At 44.7% G+C, this 18,813-nt stretch overlaps 1 protein-coding gene across 2 annotated transcripts in view; it reads right to left on the reverse strand.

Moving 5' to 3' along the window:
- C4_1H5orf22 (chromosome 4_1 C5orf22 homolog) overlaps positions 1-18,813 on the reverse strand; it is a 571,451-nt gene that overhangs the window by 229,403 nt on the left and 323,235 nt on the right. For both annotated transcript variants that reach the window (XM_078687957.1, XM_078687958.1), the window contains one exon: positions 1,381-1,447. In XM_078687957.1, coding sequence (XP_078544083.1) covers positions 1,381-1,447 — 67 coding nt within the window. The remainder of the gene's footprint in view (positions 1-1,380; positions 1,448-18,813) is intronic.

Below are 18,813 nucleotides of genomic sequence, written 5' to 3' on the forward strand. Positions count from 1 at the left end.
GGAAGTTTTGGGATAATATTATTAGGCCAGTATAAATCAATAGCACTTTAGCATGGTTCCACTCTAAATTGATTAAGAGCAATCTTATTAGTTATCATTTTTGAAATGTAAGGAAAATTTAGATAACTCACTCAACCCATCAAATCTGATTTAATGAGAAAAAAGAATGTATCCACTTCTTTTTCTTTTTCTGTTTATTTTTCCTTTTTCCTTCAAAGCACTTCAGCGCACCTCCACTTTATGTCATAGAATCTATCTTATGTTGTAAAATTATACTTATAATTATGTATATATTCAGATGCGAAGTTTCAGAAAATTGCTTTAAATAGCTTTAAAAAACAAACAAACAAAAAACATGCATTGCTAGCTATGCACACGTTTAGGCTATTTAACTTAGATGTTACTCTTGATGGAGTATAATTGGATTTGTTGTCTTCCTTTCCATTTTTCCTCTCCACTACATATGATTGCCTGCTAGTCTTCAAGTTTATATTTAAAACCTCGTTTGTTTTGATTACAATGCAGGGGAGTATGCATTGTTGCTTTGTCTGCTCAATAAAAAAAAGTGGCAAAAAACCGCAAGGGCTCATTACACACACAGTTAATAGCAATACTGCATGGTGCAGTATTTACAGAGTGCACAATACCGCACAATTTTAAGTTTTGCACATTGAAGCAGGAGGTAATGTACTATTCGAGTATGTTTCTTACTTTCTAGTTATGCAAAATCACACAATGTAGTGCTTGTTCTTTATCAGAACCAGGATTAATAATATGAAAATCATGCGGGTCAAAAAGCTGTAGTGTGTGCTATTAATGCATGGGTTCTAATCCCAATTTGGGTGTAAACATGAGTTTGAAAGAGAATTTTCATTTCTGGTGAAAAGAACATTTTAAATAAAAAGGTACTGTCAAGTATTGAGTACATAAACCTATTCAATTTGAAAGGGAGAGTACCAGCACTCCTCATTAGTAAACAGGTACTCTGGGATAAAGAGTTCCTCCACTGTATATATTTCCATTTAAGCACTGATAACAAAGAAGTGAAACTCATTAAAGAAGTAGTCGTCTGGAATCTAGATGAACTTCGATCACTGTATTATGGTAAAATGCATAATATAGGCTCAAATAATCAATCGAAGAACCAATCAATCAGATTAGCAGTCTCGACTGAATGCTGGGAACTGGCCAGCCAATTAAAGAAGCACATGTACTGCTCGGTAAAATTGCAGCTTCCTTTATGACTCATTTTCACATACTGCATTTGCGCATGCTGTCAAAGGATGGCGTTACTCCAAGCTCGTCAGTGCAGTTTTATCTTCAAACGTTTCAAAGTACAGATAAATATTGCTAAATACTTGATGATATTTGACAGTTTACCATTTCATAATCTGGAGGTTCCATCCGAGTCTTTAAACGGTGCACCAGCGGTACAAGTGATTGCATTCTGTAAAACAAGAAATACACATTGATTCTACATTCAATTAATTCTAAAGTGTAACAGGTAAATACAACAATTTCCTATTTAATAATAGTTCCTCAATAATGTGAGAGCAAGTATGATTAAACCAGACCAGTTTTTCTAAATGTTGTGATGTTTCATGCCAGTGGTACTATACCTCTAAGGCAATGTGTCCCAAATTATAAGTCGCGACCCACTGGTGTGTCATGCGCTGATTTTTGGTGGGTTGTAACATACCGCGCAATAAATGAAGATGCTTTTAAATTCTGTGTTTGTCTTGTCACATTTTCTGTGCTTCAAAGACAGAAATCAAATGTCAGGCTATGTATTCTGACTAACTCATTTTTTTTTTTAAACAGGGATTGGTGTTTACAAACTCCTCTCACATTGCAGTCAGGGAAAGAGAATTAAAGTGAATTATGTGACAATCTTACTGGGTACAGGGAGTGTGAAAGAAAAGGCTGCAGGATGTTATTTTTTGTAACACACAACACATACAGCAGTTAGGAAAGCAAAAATGAAGCACATTTTTGGGCAACTCTGAAATGTGTTGGAAACAAGATATTAATAGGATCAGGACAAATGTAGACACTTTAGATGGTGATGAACAAGAAAACAAGTTACTTACCTGTAACTTCAGTTATCCAGTATTGGTATCTTTCATAGATTCACATGCCTGAATCATTCCCCGTCGCCGAGGCGGGAGTCCCACTGTAAATAAAAAAGTAGTGCCAAAAGCACTTTGTAGTAGTAGTAGGCCCTAGAAAAAGGCCTGAGGCCTAAATTATAGTAGCCTATCTACCTCATTATGTTAAAAAGACCAAAGTCTTTTCTCCAACCAATCAGCTTACAGCACCCTCTAGAACCCTCTCTGCAGAGCCAGTTCTCCTCAGGTTTTCGTAGCACAAGTGGGAACAAGTATCCCAAACTTAGAGAACTGACTCTCCGGGGAGGAGGGTGGGTGCATGTGAATCTATGAAAGATACCAATACTGGATAACTGAAGTTACAGGTAAGTAACTTGTTTTCTTATCCAGTATTAGGGTATCTTTCATAGAGTCACATGCCTGAATCAGAATAGCAAGCAGAAAACCAGGCAAAGTCGGTTGCGGATGGTGGGAGACTTATCGTAGTGCACCCCCATGAATATACAGATAACAACCAACAATCGCCTAGAGATTGATCTATTAACAAGTCATATTCAGAATCAACATAGAAATTGTGCAATTTCCTACAGGAAAGGAACTTTAGTACCCTAGAAACTCACTATATGTTAATATATGTCTGCATATTATAAACAACAACTTGAATCTTATGTACTTTTTAAGAAATAAGCCAACGTTAGTACCTGAATGTATTCCTATGGAAACAGGTGGCATAAAACAGCTTGGCCCACTGCCGCATCATCCTGATTTGCTGATTATAGGCAGTAGTGTCTTGTAAACTTGTGGACATTCTTCCATGTCGCAGCACGGCAAATGTTCTCAAACGTCATACCTGCAAACAAAGCTGCAGACTCGAACAGACCTTGTCAACAGTCGGTTAGCCTTGATGTGACAGCACTGAATGGCGGAGGCTATCCATCTGGAAATTGTAGCTTTAGTGACCGCTTTACCCAATGTAGTCTGGCCATAAGCCACAAACAGTTGATCTGATTTTCTTAAAGTCTTGGTTCTCTGGAGGCAGAACTTTAAGCATCTTTTGATGTCTAAAGAATGCAATGTTCTCTCCGCTGGGGTTAAAGGATTTGAAAAGAAAACTTTCAGCTTAACTGGTTCATTTAGATGAAATTGAGATGGCACCTTTGGTATGAATGTTGGATTCGTCCGCAAAGTGACAGTCTTGGGAAAAATGCAAAAAGGGTTCTTTTATAGTGAATGCCTGAATTTCTCCCACTCTTCAGGCGGAAGTTAGGGCTAACAACAAAGCAACCTTCCATGTCCAGAATTTTAGGTCAGCTTTATGGATGGGTTCGAACGGGTGCTTCATCAGCTGTGAGAGGACTGTGTTGAGCTCCCATTCCGGTGGTGAAGGCTTTACTGGAGGATAAGCCCGAAAAAGACCCCTCATGAATTGTTTAATTAGCGATGAAGAGCAGAGCGATTGAGTGTCAGCCATTTTCCTGTATCTGGATAAAGCCGCTAAGTGGACCTTTATTGAGGAAAAAGAAAGACCAGATCGCGCCAAATGCAATAAATAGGGCAGTATTTTCTCTGCTGGTGCCTCTATAGGATGTAAAGCATTTGAGATGCACCAAGCGCAGAAGCGCTTCCATTTAAGACAATAAGTTTTTAATGTACTCTGGGCTCTTGCTTTCTTTAGAATGTCTCAGCAGTCCTGAGGAATTTGAAGATGTTCAAATTCTAGGAAGTTAGGAGCCATGCATGCAATTTCAGCAATTGAGGGTCTGGGTGAAGTATCTGGCCCTCGTTGCGTGATAGTAACGTTGGGGTTCTCAACAGCCTGATCGGTGGCTCCTGTGAGAGAAGCATGAGCTCCTGAAACCAATACTGGCGAGGCCACCTGGGAGCAATTAGGAGAAGGTGGCAACTCTCCAACTTCATTTTGCGTACCACTCGTGGAATCAAAGGGATCGGAGGAAAGGCGTAAGCATAACTCCCTGACCATCGCATGGACAGGGCATTCCCCCTTGATCCCGGTTGAGGGTACCTGCTGGCGTAATACCGGTATTTCTTGTTCTGTTGGGTTGCAAATAAATCCAACGTCGGCTTGCCCCATCTCTGAAACACCTTGCTCAATTGGTTGTTGTTCAGTTCCCACTCGTGGCAATCTGACGAGGACCTGCTCAGTTTGTCTGCTAAGGTGTTGTACAGACTTCTGACGTGTTCTGCCTTGAGAGTTATGTTGTGAATCGTTAACCATTGCCATAACTCTTGGGCTTCCCTGGACAATGTTGCTGATCTCGTTCCTCCTTGCTTGTTTATATAAAACATGCTGGTAGTGTTGTCCGTTCTGACCAGAACTGAGGATCCTGTGATCCTGGGGAGGAACGCTTGAAGAGAAAGAAAAATGGCTTTCAACTCTAGACTGTTGATGTGGCATTTTTTGTGCTGTTGAGACCATTTTCCTTGCACCTGTAAATCCTGGAGATGACCTCCCCAGCCCTCCATGGACGCATCTGTCGTCAGAATGAAATCCGGAGGAGCTTGCAAGAATATGAGCCCCTGTTCCAAATTGCTCAGCCGTGTCCACCATTGAAGAGCATGCACCATCCTGTTGGTGACTGTGATGGTGTCCTCGAAAGAGCCTGTCGCTTGTTGCCATTGACGATGTAGCTCTTCCTGTAAAGGCCGCATCTTTAAACGTGCTAATGGAATGAGGTTGATGGCCGAAGAGCACATCCCCAGAAGTGATAAAAAATTGCCGAACTGAAAGTGACCTTTTTCTTGACAGTTTTATTGCCAAAGCCTGTATTCGGAGTTCTCTCTCTGGAGACAAGAATGCCTTGTATTCTACTGTGTGTAGACAAGCTCCTAGGAACAGTAGGTTCTGTTTCGGAACCAATTGAGATTTGCTCTTGTTGATTGTAAGGCCTAGCAATGCAAAGAGATTGTGGCATATTGTAATGTCGGATTTTACTTTGGCCTTCGATGGACCTTTGACTAGCCAGTCGTCCAAATACGGGAAGACCTGCACCTTTACTGATCGAAGAGCTGCTGCTACAGGAGCCAGGCACTTCGTGAAAATCCTTGGGGCCGACTTGAGGCCAAATGGGAGGACCTTGAACTGATAATGGGCGCCAGCCACAGTGAAACGGAGGTATTTTCGATGCTTTGGGTGGATTGGGATGTGGAAGCATGCATCTTCCATGTCCAAGGAAGCCATGTAATCTCCCTCGTTGAGGCAGTTGAGAATGTCCGAGAGAGTGACCATTCGGAATCCCTGCTTCTTGAGATATCTGTTCAGATTGCGCAGGTCTAGGATCGGTCGCCATTCCCCTGATTTCTTTTTTATGAGGAAAAAACGGGAATAGAAACCTGTCCTTCTCTGATGGATCGGAACCTTCTCTGCAGCGTTCTTGAGAAACATTGCTTGAACTTCCTTGATCAATAAGTGAAGACGAGGGGGACCTCTGGGTGGAGTTGTTGGAGGTTTGGTGATGAACTCCAGGGTGTGACCATGTTGGACTAGGTCCAACACCCACTGATCTGTTGTTATCTGATGCCATTGTTGTTGGAAGGCAGATATCTTCGCGCCCACGGGAATATAGGGGATTGAAGGTGGCGCCCAATTGACCTCACTGTTTCTTGTGATTGTCTCGCCCCTGATTGTTCGTGCGCCTTCTTCCTCCTTGGCGAGAGAAACCAGCCGATCCAGACTGGTGATACGAAGACTGATAGTTCTGGCGGTATTGCTGCTGATATTGCCTGCCTTGCTGGTAATAATTTCCTCTGGACGAATAACCGCGTCCTCTCGCTCCTCTGAACGATCCTCTCTTGTACTGCAATGACCCCAGTGATTTTGCAGTGTCCGTATCTGTTTTAATTGCTTGGAGAGCTTCGTCGACATGTTTCCCAAAGAGGGACTCTCCATCATATGCCATGTCCAGTATTTTCAATTGGACCTCTGGATGAAAGGTAGTGGCCTTCAACCACCCTTGACGTCTCAAGACAGCCGCTCCTGCCAACTGTCTGAAATTTGTGTTTGCAATATCTAATGCGCAGTCAATGGATTCCACAGCTGTGCGCTCTCCTTCCATTAATATTTTTTGTGCTTCCTGCCTCTTATCCTCTGGAATCAGCTCCATGAAAACAGCCATTTCTGACCACATTTGGGGATCATAGCGCCCTATAATCGCCAAAGAATTCGCCGCTCTGATGGAGGCCGCAGCCATGGTGGAAAACTTTTTACCAATAAGGTCTAAACGTCACCCCTCTTTATTCGGTGGTGTAGAAATAGGGGTAGCCGGATTCTTCGACCTTTGTTGTGCAGCCTGAGAGATTACCGAATCCGGACGTGGAAGACCAATAAGGCACGCCGGACTAGTGAGTGGGGCACGGTATTTCTTCTCAATTCTTGGCAACACAGCAGGCACAGAGCGGGGTTTTTCATTACCTTGAGGCCCTCTTTCCATATGTAATCAATGATAGGAATGGCTCTAGACACCTTCCTGGTTTCTTCTTTAAAATCATGAAGAAAGCACTCCGTTTGCTCCACAGTCACCGGGAGTTTAAATCTGTTCGCTGCTCTCTGCATCAGATTGTTGAACCCACCTACATCTTCAGGTGGTGAATCTGAAGGTTGAGGAGTCGGGGTGGATGGCATGGGGATAACATAATCATCCCATGGGTCTGATGAAGGTGCGTTAGGCAACTCTCCTTTCTCTACTTTCTCTTCTGATGACTTGTCCGGGGTTTGTGGATGCAACTCAGGTTGTGTAGGTTCCACGACTGGAGAAAGCGGTGGAATTTGAGATGGAGGAACAGAAGTACTAGGCTGAGGCATTTGTGGCGTAAAGCGTTGCTTGTAATCTGCCAGCATAGCCTGTAAGTCCTGTATCAGGGTAGGCGGTAAATGAGTGACTTCTGAGACCTTAGGCCGTCTCTGATGTTCCAAAGAAGGAGGCACTATAATGTCCTCCTGATAGTAATGCTCAGTGTAAGTGTTGTCTTCATCATCATCTTGACACTTGATGATGAGATCAGATGGGTGACGCGCCACACCAAAAGCTCCTTCATTATCATCATCCTCAAAATCATCTTCTTCCTCATCGGAGTAGGATTTTAGAAGATGAGAGGGCATAAGTGGAGACATATAAGAACCTTGTTGCCTCTTGTAAGATACGAGTTGAAAGTTCTTCGTTGAAATTGGCGTACAAAAAGCCTGATTCCCAGCAATAGGCTTCACTAAAGCTGAATCCATCAGTTTTGATGGCACCGGTGACAAAGGTGCAGCTGCCAGCTAAAAAGACGCGTCGACGAGGTCGACGACGAAGGAATCGTCGTCAATGGAATTGCCGTCGACGGGACCGTCGTCGATGGGCTCGACGTCGATGGGACAGCTGTCGACAGGCTCGTCGTCGACGGGGCAGCCGTCGACGGATTCATCGTCGATGTCGTCGATGCTTTCTTCGTCGACGGTGGCGTCGATGACTTCTCCGACGGGCTCTTTTTAGACGACGAAGGCTTCGTTGACGATGATGTCTTCGTCGACGAGCCGTCTACGAGAGTTCTTTTAGCCACAATACAAATCTTTGTAGACACAAGTGACAGAAGTAGTGGAAATCACAGCCGTAGAAGAGGAGGTTGAAGTAGAAATAGTAGTCACTGGTGAGGAGACAGCAGAGCTCTTACTCACGGTTTTCTTAGAGGAATCGTTGGTGGCTGAGGCTCCAGAGATAGAATGTGGAGATCTCTGTGAAGAGCCTGAAGTAGAGTGGGAGGTTTTCGCATGTTTTCTTCCCTCACTTTTCTTATCCTCTTGAGACCTCGCCCTCTTGCTAGAGGTAGAGGCTCCGTCATCATCATCCATGGAAGAGGATTTTAGCCACAAAAGGACTCTGGCCTCCCTATCCCTTAAGGTCTTAGAAGGGAAGGTGCGGCAGATCTTACAATTTTTTGCCTCATGTTTGGGATAAAGTCAATAAATACAGTCCTTGTGCTGGTCATCAACATGGACCCTCTTCTTCTCGCAGGTCCTGCAAGGTCTAAACAAGGCCTTCTTGTCAGACATCCTGAAGCTCTGAGAAAAAACGGAGTCAAGACTCAGGGAGACTCCCTTCCACACGACGTGCGGTGAAAATCTGAGGAGAACTGGCTCTGCAGAGAGGGTTCTAGAGGGTGCTGTAAGCTGATTGGTTGGAGCAAAGACTTTGGTCTTTTTAACATAATGAGGTAGATAGGCTACTATAATTTAGGCCTCAGGCTTTTTCTAGGGCCTACTACTACTACAAAGTACTTTTGGCACTGCTTTTTTACTTACTGTGGGACTCCCGCCTCGGCGACAGGGAATGATTTAGGCATGTGAATCTATGAAAGATACCCCAATACTGGATAAATGACAAATATCCACTGAAACATGATTTCCACACATTATAATTTGTGTGCAATACAGTTTTATCAGTATAACTGTATGTCTGTGCAAATTTAGTTTGAAAATGACAATGCGCAACTATACAATTCTTTAGTTACATTAACAATTGCTCGCCTCATGCCAATTAAAGCGAGGTGGTTCGTGAAAGTTTGTAGTTCTAAATACTGGGTTGTGGTTCTATAAAGGTTCAGAAGCACTGATCAAAGGAAACATATCAGTCAACAAAACTGAAGTACCTCTAGCCTTCCCAAAAGAAGACAAAAAGATTTACTGGGGATACAAATACATTACCTTTTTGTTTACTACGGAAGCACACTACTGCAGGGTGCCATAGCCCTGTACATTAATGAGAGACTGACTGTGTCCAATCAATAAAGGAAATCGGTTGGCCAATAACAGAATGATTAATTCACACCTGTTCATTTCTTCTTCAAGGATTACCTTCTAATAGTGTGTGGAACCAATACCTCCAAAAAACAATGTCAACTATTTAAATTTCATACAAACCTCTGAAAAACTGAAGGCTCTGAAAAAGCTGCATAGGTAAAACAAGCATCTGCTATGCAATAGGTCTTGCATTTACGCAAGTTTGACATATTGGCATTGAAAATGACAATGCCTTTTATTTATGTTTTGGTTTTTAAAACATAAAGAAAAGGCATTGTCATTTACAATGCCAATAGCTTAAACTCTCGCAAATGCGACACCTATTGCATTCCAAATGCTTGAAGGCATAGCTGAGTTGCCCCTTCTGTCTCTCATGGCCCCTGAAGAGCTCCCTGTTTGATACAAGTTAAATAAAAAAGCCGGTGGTCAAAACTGCGGTCGAGAGACCCTCCTGCAATAAGAGAAACTCATTAAAGAAAATAGTGTTTACAGACTGAAGAAGACGTACCGTGTAACAACCGAAGTAAAAGGGTCAGTCATCATTGGAGGTAACAAATGAAGGCAAGGTAGCATTAAAGAGGGACTAACAAGCCTAATAACAAATCAGAAGTCAGCATTAAAGAAGGACAATGACACAAGCCAATGACAAATATGGCCTGTGAGGGGGTGGGGCTTCAAGTACATACTCCAATACAGCATGGTTTGCAGAGCAGCACATGCGCTGCCCAGGCTCGACCTAAAGGAAAAAAGCATCTTCGATGTTGCTCTTTCAGACCCTCCAAGATGTCGCGATTTTGTCAATTGCAATTTTTGCACAAAATATGCTGAAAAGCGCTATGCTTGCAAGTTCTGATAAAATGTCCGCAATAAAAGGCTGATTCCATGCTATTGGCTGTACAGGCCCCACATCAGCCTGTCATGAGTGTTGGCTTTAGACTTTTCAGTAATCTGGTACTTTGGGGAGACAGCACCAGTCAGACTTGGCACTGGCTGAATTCATCAGGGCTCACACACAACAAGGCTTGTCACCCTAAAGCTCTGGTGGTGCTTCGGAATCGTGGCCTCCCCTCACTTCCTACGATCATTAAGCTGTACGAGGGGGAGACAGAGAGATGTCTATTTTTTAAATGTGCACAGCTAACCTCAATGGCTCGCCAGCAGGGTGAGATTGGCGTATAGGGCAATCAGGCAGTGCCTGGATGGACTTGTCTGAAACGTCAGTGTGTGAGACGTTTTTTGTCTGGGAGTGGGACTGTTTTGTATTCTACTGGGACAGTTTTTACAGCTGACTTCCCTGATATTAAGACAAACATAGCCTGCAGCAAGCTCAAATCCATGCAGTTTTCCATACTTTGCAAAACATATATTCAGCATGTCATTGCACTTTTATTTCACTAATAGGAGACACTTCCTACCCTACTAGTTAGGGTAAGATGTGTACAGTAAACACTTGTTCACATCCAGCTTCTGTTTATTGATGGATCGGGAAATTTTATGTCTATGTTCTATTCAAGGTGAGCACATAATGTGGGAAGAGAATGAAAACAGGAAATCAGATTAATTGGAGCAGAGAATTTTATTTTGATGTTAAATGTGTTAAAGCTCCGGCCAATTGGAGTGGTGTGGAGCAAGGATGTGAGGAAGTCAACCTTTTTTTGCCTTGATCATCCCCATTATTAGGTTGAGCTTGGGCAGCGCATGGCTGCTCTGAGAAGCGTGCTTTATTCAGGTAGGGACTTGAAGCTCCTCCTACTCTCCACCCATATGTTTCATTGGCTGTGTCATTGTCCACTGTAAACTGTGGCTGTTCATTGGTCAATAGGCTTAGTAGTCCCTCCTTAGTACCGCCTTGCCTCATTTTGTAACCTCCCATGGGGACAACTCTTGCTACGTGTGTTGTTACTATGTAGGCTTTAATTACAGCCTTCAAGCACTATTTGCTCAAATAGCTTTGTCCTGCCTGACTCTGCAGGCAGAACATGCTCTATCCTAACGCTTTTAAAACATTTTATAGTATGAAAGAGGTTAATCGCAATTTGTGACCCAAAGGAATTGCAAAAATCACAGTGATGGTGGATTTCTGGTGCCAGCAGCCCACCATGTCTGTGATTGCTTTGAAATAAAGCAAATTTTTTTTGTAAATCAGCCCTTTTCCTTGAAGGAAAACGGGCTGCTTTACAAAAAGAAAAATGAAAAGTTTTAATTTCATTTTTTAAGAGCAGGCAGTGGTCTGTAGGACGACTGCCTGTTCTTAAAAATGCTTTTACAAACATTCACAACAGGGAAGGGGTCCTTTGGGGACCCCTTCCCATTTGTGAATGGGTTACCACCTACTTGAAGTAGGTGGTAACATGCGAATGTTTTGCGACCGCATTCACGGTCACAAAACAATCACACATACCATTAGGATTCGCAATTTGGAAGGGACACCCTAAACTCGCCCCTTCCAAATAGCGCATCACAAACCCATTATGCGATTCGCAAAATTGAGCTTGATACATGTATCAAACATTTTGTGCTATCGCAAACGGAAAGATTCTAAGAATTGGCCCGTTTGCGCACACAAAAGTGACGGGCCCTTTTGCGCACACAAAAATGGATGATGCATGTAGCCCATTGTCATTTACAATGCCAATAGCTCAGACTCTCGTTAAAGGGAGACCTACTGCATTGCAAATGCTTGTTTGACTGATACTGGTGATTACTTACTCTGATTGTGCCCTGGGCTCTGCTAACAAGGCGTAGGGCCAGTGCTCTGCTTAAAAGGTAATTGGTAAATACAATTGGTAATGACAACCTACCTGTACGTACCTATTATATGGTAGGGCATGTAGGTTTAGAGCCTAAGTGGATTCAATGCACTTAAGTGTGCACTGCCGTGGTTCCTGTAGTCATTTCAAAAGCAATCCCTGCTTTGCAGGCTGCTTTTAAAAAAAAACTATGTCCAAATTCGACTTTGGAATTAAAGGTACTTCCAAGTCTTAAACTGCCTACTTTTTACATACTAGTATCCCCTATGGACTGCCCTAGGTGACCCAAGGGTAGGGGGGCAGTTTAAAATAAGCAGGGACATTATAAAGAAAACTGCCAATTTTGTTTTCCTCACTGTAGTACATTAGTTCCATAAGCTAACATAGGATTGTTTTATTTAACATTAATAAAGTCTATCTTTTGACAGTAGTAATCTAAAATAACACTTCAAAGTATGAAAATAATAGTTGCAATATGTTCAGCAACTTGCCATGGTTGGATTTATTATAACTACTATAGAAAATAAGGTATAGAACTTCTTTCCTAAAGTTACCCAATTCAGCTCTGTAGTAGCCTCTTCTCATCTGGCCAGCCTTTGACAGGATGTGCAAAGCTGCTTTATTCAGATATGAAGTGGCCTGAACTGAGATAAAGGAGACATCTGGTGGGAGGAGATCTGCTGCTTGCATATGCCAAGAAGGGGGGCTGGGTCGCCAAGCTGGTCTTCAAAGGGAGAAAGACAGTGAAGACCCGAACCAGGCCCACCCCCCTCTTCCTGCACCCCCAGCCAGATGAGGGCCTCTGTAATTGAATTAGGGGAGGGTCTGGAAGGAGAGTGTTAGGGAAAGTTCGCCCCACCTGTGGGTTTGCCTAGCCAGACCTACACCTCCAGGAGAGATTTTCTCCATTTTTGATTTTTGTGAACAGTGCTTTCTGGGACAATGCCACACTTCAGGGGAAGTGGTCATTGGCAACCTGCACCACATTAGTCAGGGGTACCACCTTCTTGCCAGCCCAGAAACCTGGATAAATATGGGAGACCTGCTCAGCAACCTAGACTGCCAGTAAACAAGAAGAGGAAAAGAACTGCCTTGCTGAACCACTGGTCTGCACGGAGATGGACTGCACTCATAAGGACTGCACCTGTTGCACACTCTGGCCTTCACAAAAGAGGACGTTGTTTTGCTTTAACGTTTGAGACGGGGTCTCCCTGAATGCAACAGGTACAAAAGAGCTTCAAGAAGTCACTTGCATCAACTCCACCAAGAGGAGCCCAGCTAACAAACATCCAGGGGACTATTGAGGATTTGAGCGGGTGCATTGTAAAAATTGTAGTCCCAACGCTTCTGGAACCTTGACTGGTGTTCTGGACACTTCAAGACCTCAATGGAATGTTGTGGAAGAAGATCCTACAATTTGGAATCATTTGGAGAACTTTTGGTAAATAGCTCAATAAGTTGACCGACCCGACGTTGAGAGTGAAGCTGTTGACGTCGAACCGCGAATCAGCCTGAAATCCAAATTTGCCCTCACTGAAAGCTTCAGAGCTCTTCACCGTCAACAACAAGAACCAAGACCCCCATGAATCACAGAGGCATCGCATAGAAGCAAGCCACAGTTGTTGAACAGCAACCCGGCCTGACTAGGAGCTTTGCTTGAGGCCAAAAGGAAAAACTTCAAAAAAGTGACTAAGTCAGTAGGTAAAAACTTGACCAGCCCCAACGGCTCATCGTATCCGGCCCAAGCTCCATCACGGTCGGCCTGAAACTTTGACTTTGCCCCGGTCAAGTGTGACCAGATGTTCTAGGTGGCGCTTTTGGCTTTGTGAAAAGCTGACCCCTGCGCACTTGTCCACTTAAATCTAAGGGTGTACAGTTAGTTGGAGGTAAAGCTGTGCAGATTAATCATGCTCGAGCGGGCACAAACCAACACGTAAAAAACATGGCCGTGAAGGGAAAGAACAACTGAAACAATTCTCCTTTCATATTGATACTATATTACAAACAAGTCTACTCCCCTCCCCATGTCAAGTGGAAATTTCCTTCCAGTTATACAAACAAAAAAAATAGCTAACCACACAGCATTTTCAAGGTAAGTAATGTGAGTTGACTCGCAGGGCTTGACTAACTGCAAATTGGATGGAAAAAAATTAGTTTTTCCATCTTAGAGAAGTACACATGATTAACAGGGTGTAAATATCATAGTAACCATTTAATACTTTCCAAGGGCATGGAGAACACGAAAATGCACAACGCTGCATGTACATGGAAAAACTTCTCAGACAACGATGCACAAAGTCAGGTAGATACAAAAATGACTAGACTCATGTTTGTATCATACAAATATTTCCTCAGCTTTTAGGCACTAGAAAGCACATTTTGACATTTAATCTTTAAAAATTCATACCTCTGATTCCATACATTGAATTTTGTGTCGTTTTGATGTCATTTAACTCATAAAAATAGCTCCTATGTTTATAAATTGGTTTTGGGATTTTTTGTGTGTGTTGTGTCTTACTTATATTCTGTTTTTGATGTTTTTAAATGCTTTACACACCTGTCTCCTAAATTAAGCCTGACTGCTCATGAGGCAAGCTACAAAGGGTGAGCAAGGATTAATTTATTGAGGCTTTACTGGACCTTATTTGTGATTATGGTATTGTTACTAGCTGTAGGTACCTACCTGCACCAGCTGACAAACCACCGTCCAACGAAGGGCATGCACAAATATTTTAAAGTTAGCAAGGTCAACAACAGGGTAACGAACAAGTTACTTACCTTCGGTAACGCTTTTTCTGGTAGATACAATATCTGCCTGTGGATTTCTCACCTTGTGAATATCCCCTTGCGTCAGCAACATTAGGAAATTCTTTTTGTAGCCTCGCGCCGACGTGGACTAGGACGTCATAGAGACACGACCTCGCTCGCGACTCCGCTGACGTCACCGACGCCTACAATAGGCCCACGCCGGCGTGATGACATCAGTTCCGCCCTTTTTTCCGTGCCATCGAGGCACACGGACGGACCAATGACAGTAGAAATGCATACAGTATACACAGTACACAATAGTAAAGGCAAAACACACAGTGTAAAGCAAAAGCAGGAAAGCTATAGAAACATTTCCATGACAGCAAAATATATATACATTACATTACAGTAACACTGGTATAGAAGAGTGGACAACGGGGAGGCGGGCGGGCATGTGAGGAATCCAAAGGCAGATATTGTATCTACCAGGAAAAGCGTTACCGAAGGTAAGTAACTTGTTCTTCTGATAGATACATCTGCCGTGTGGATTCCTCACCTTGTGAATAGAGTCCCACAGCAGTCCCCACTCCCGGAGGAGGGTGTCCACTCCTCTATACCAGGAAACCCTGAAGGACAGAGCGTGCAAAATGACCGTCCCTCCTCACCTCGGAATCTAAGCAGTAATGCTTCGCGAAAGTGTGGAGGGAAGACCAAGTTGCCGCTCTACAAATATCCTCTACAGGCACACCTCTAGCCAATGCAGAGGTCGAAGACTTAGCTCTAGTAGAATGAGCCCTTATACCCTCTGGTGGTTCCTTACCGGCCAAAGAGTAGCAGATCTTAATGCAGAGGACGATCCATCTTGACAAGGTTCTTTTATGGACCGCTCTTCCCTTCTTGCAGCCAGCAAACCCAATGAAGAGCTGGTCTTCCAAACGAAAGTCCTTGGATCTGTCCAAATAAAAGGACACCGCCCTCTTAGGGTCCAGACGGTGCAGTCTCTCTTCCTCCTTAGAAGGGTGAGGGGGAGGATAGAAGGCAGGTAGGGTAATGGACTGTCCTAGATGGAAGGGAGTTACCACCTTAGGCAGAAAAGCAGCCCTGGTCCTGAGAACCATTCGATCAGCATGAATGGTCAAGAAAGGGGGCTTGTGACTAAGAGCTTGAAGCTCACTTACCCTCCTTGCCGAGGTTATTGCCACAAGGAAGACCGTCTTAAGGGTAAGAAGCCTCATGGGACACTTGTGAAGAGGCTCAAAAGGAGCACCCATCAAAAATGTCAAAACCAGATTCAAATCCCACTGAGGTACAATAAAAGGAATAGGAGGGAACTTATTAGTAAGGCCCTTCAAAAACCTCAAAACAATAGGAGATTTAAAAAGAGAAGGCTGGTCAGGCAAACAGATAAAAGCCGACAGCGCAGAAAGATAACCCTTCACAGTGGCAACAGCAAGCCCCTGCTGAGCCAGAGAAAGGGCAAACTGGAGAACATCAGACAAATGGGCTCTCAAAGGGTCTATAGATTTCTCCCCACACCAAGTAACAAATTTTGACCACCTATAAGAATAGATGGATTTAGTGGAGTCACGCCTGGCTGACAAGATGACATCCACAACGTCAGGCGGGAGGGAAAAAGAACTCAGGTTTCCCCGTTCAATCTCCAAGCATGAAGGTGTAATGTCTGGAGGTGGGGGTGTAGAACCTGCCCCTCCATCTGAGAGAGGAGGTCTGCCCTTAAAGGGAGACGGAGCGGCGGGTGAGAGGAGAGGTGGAGAAGATCTGTATACCACACCCTTCTTGGCCAGTCCGGGGCGACCAATATGACTAGGGCCCGGTCTTGGCGAATCTTCCTCAGAACTCGAGGAATCAAGGGTATGGGAGGAAACGCATAAAGGAGTTGATTTCCCCAACTCAACTGAAACGCGTCCCCCAAAGCTCCTTGCATCGGAAACTGGAGACTGCAGAACGACAGGCAGTGAGCATTCTCGCGAGTGGCGAACAGATCCACCCGAGGAGTTCCCCACATCTGAAAGATGTCGTGAACCACCTCCGGGTGAAGCCTCCACTCGTGGTCGGCAGAGAACTGCCGACTGAGACTGTCTGCACGCACGTTCAGAACTCCGGCCAGATGATTCGCCATCAGACAAATCTGATGGTCCTGAACCCAGGACCAGAGGCGCAGAGCCTCTCTGCAGAGACACTGCGACCCCACTCCTCCCTGCTTGTTGATGTACCACATCGCGGTCGTGTTGTCCGCCAGGACTTGGACCGAACGACCGCGAAGGGAAGGGAGGAAGGCCTTGAGCGCTAAACGAATCGGCCGCAATTCTAGAAGGTTGATGTGAAGCAACCTTTCCTCTGGAGACCAAAGACCCTTGACCTCCAGATCCCCCAGATGAGCACCCCACCCTAGAGTGGTTGCATCCGTTATTACTGTGGCAACCGATGGAGGCAGATGAAAAGGCTTTGCTTGAGACAGATTGCCTTCCACGCCCCACCAATACAGATCCGCCGCAGCTTCTCTGGAGATCCTCACAGACTCCCTGAGATCTCCGTTGTGCTGATACCACTGCCTGCGGAGGCACCACTGGAGTGCCCTCATGTGCCAGCGTGCATGGTTGACCAACAGAATGCAAGAAGCCATCAGACCGAGCAGGCGAAGGACCTTCAGGACTGGAACGACCGCTCCATTGTAAAATAAAGGAATCATTTCCTGTATGTCGCGAATCCTTTGAGGAGGAGGGAATGCACGACATACAGTTGTGTCCAGTACAGCACCTATGAACAGGTTGCGCTGGGAGGGCACCAGGTGAGATTTGGGTACGTTTATCGAAAAACCCAACCTGTACAACAACTGGGTTGTCTCCTGCAGATGATGGAGCACAGTCTCTGACGACTCTGCTTTGATCAGCCAGTCGTCCAGATACGGGAATACAGGAATCCCTGATCTTCTGAGATGCGCCGCCACCACTGCCATCACCTTGGTGAAGACCCGAGGTGCAGTAGTAAGTCCAAACGGAAGGACCGCAAACTGGTAGTGCTGCGATCCCACCGTAAAACGGAGATACCTCCTGTGCGACTTCAGGATCGGAATATGAAAATACGCGTCCTGCAAGTCGAGTGACACCATCCAGTCTTCTTCCAGCAGAGCCTGAAGAACCTGAGCAAGGGTGAGCATCTTGAATTTCTCCTGCTTCAGATAAAAATTCAAGATCCTGAGATTCAGGATTGGACGAAGTCTGCCATACTTCTTGGGAATCAGGAAATACCGGGAGTAGCATTCCTGACCCCTTTCCTGCTCTGGGACCACCTCTATCGCACCTTTCTCCCCAAGGTCGTGTCTGCTTTTCCTCCAAAGAGCCCCTCACCATCGAAAGGCAAATCCAATAAAGCCGACTGCACATCAGCCGAAAAATCAGACGACCTCAACCAGGCTGAGCGCCTCGTGGCAACCGCCGTGCCCATGATCCTTGCCACAGAATCCGTAGTATCAAGCCCACTTTGGATGACCTGACGGGCTGCCGCTTGAGAATCAGACTAAGCTTCCTCAAAGTCTTTTCTGCTATCCTCAGGGACCTTAGGGATTAATGAACGCATAGAGTCCATAAGAGCATGAATATATCTGCCCATAAGGCAAGTGGCATTAGAAGACTTCAACGCCATACTAGCCGAAGAGAAAGTCTTTTTTGCAATTTGGTCCTGTTTCTTGGCCTCTTTGTCGCCAGGCACCTGTGGAAAAGCACCCACTGATTTTTTAGAACAAGCGGCCTGAATAACCAAACTCTCAGGAGAAGGATGTAAAGACAAAAAAGCAGGATCCTCAGGAGCCACTCTATACCTCCTAGCCACACTTTTTGAAACTGCAGGAGCAGAAAAAGGTTTTTTCCATACATCCATAATGGGATCTTTTAAAGCATCATTAAATGGTAGTATAGGCTCCACTGCCGAGCTTGGAGAATGAAGAACCTCAGTCAGTAAATTCGACTTAAATTCGACAGTAGGCAAGGTCAAACCCAAAAGTCCTGCTGCCTTCTTCATGACAACATGATATGGTTGCACATCCCTGGAGGGTGCATCAGGCCCTGAAGGCAAAGACCACTCCGGAGAAAATTCGAGACCACTCGCCTCTGCCAGGTACTCAAAACAACTCCCATCCAGCTCGCCCTCCTCCACTTCAGAAGAAGATTCATCAACTCTCTGTTCATCAAGAAGACGTTGAGCTTCTCTCCGAGATCTCATTTTAACTCGAAGTGCAGTCGAATCCAACGCCGAATTCGACGACGTCGGAGCCGACTTCGGAATCGAATCCGAGGGCTTGGAAGGATGCTCCATAGATTTGCTAGGAGTCGGTGACGCCGGAACCGGAGTCGTCGACCTCGGCCGAGCCAGCGTCGATATCGGCGTCAACCTCGGT

The sequence above is a fragment of the Lissotriton helveticus genome, chromosome 4_1 (genome assembly GCF_964261635.1).
Source record: "Lissotriton helveticus chromosome 4_1, aLisHel1.1, whole genome shotgun sequence".
Lineage (NCBI taxonomy): Eukaryota > Metazoa > Chordata > Amphibia > Caudata > Salamandridae > Lissotriton > Lissotriton helveticus.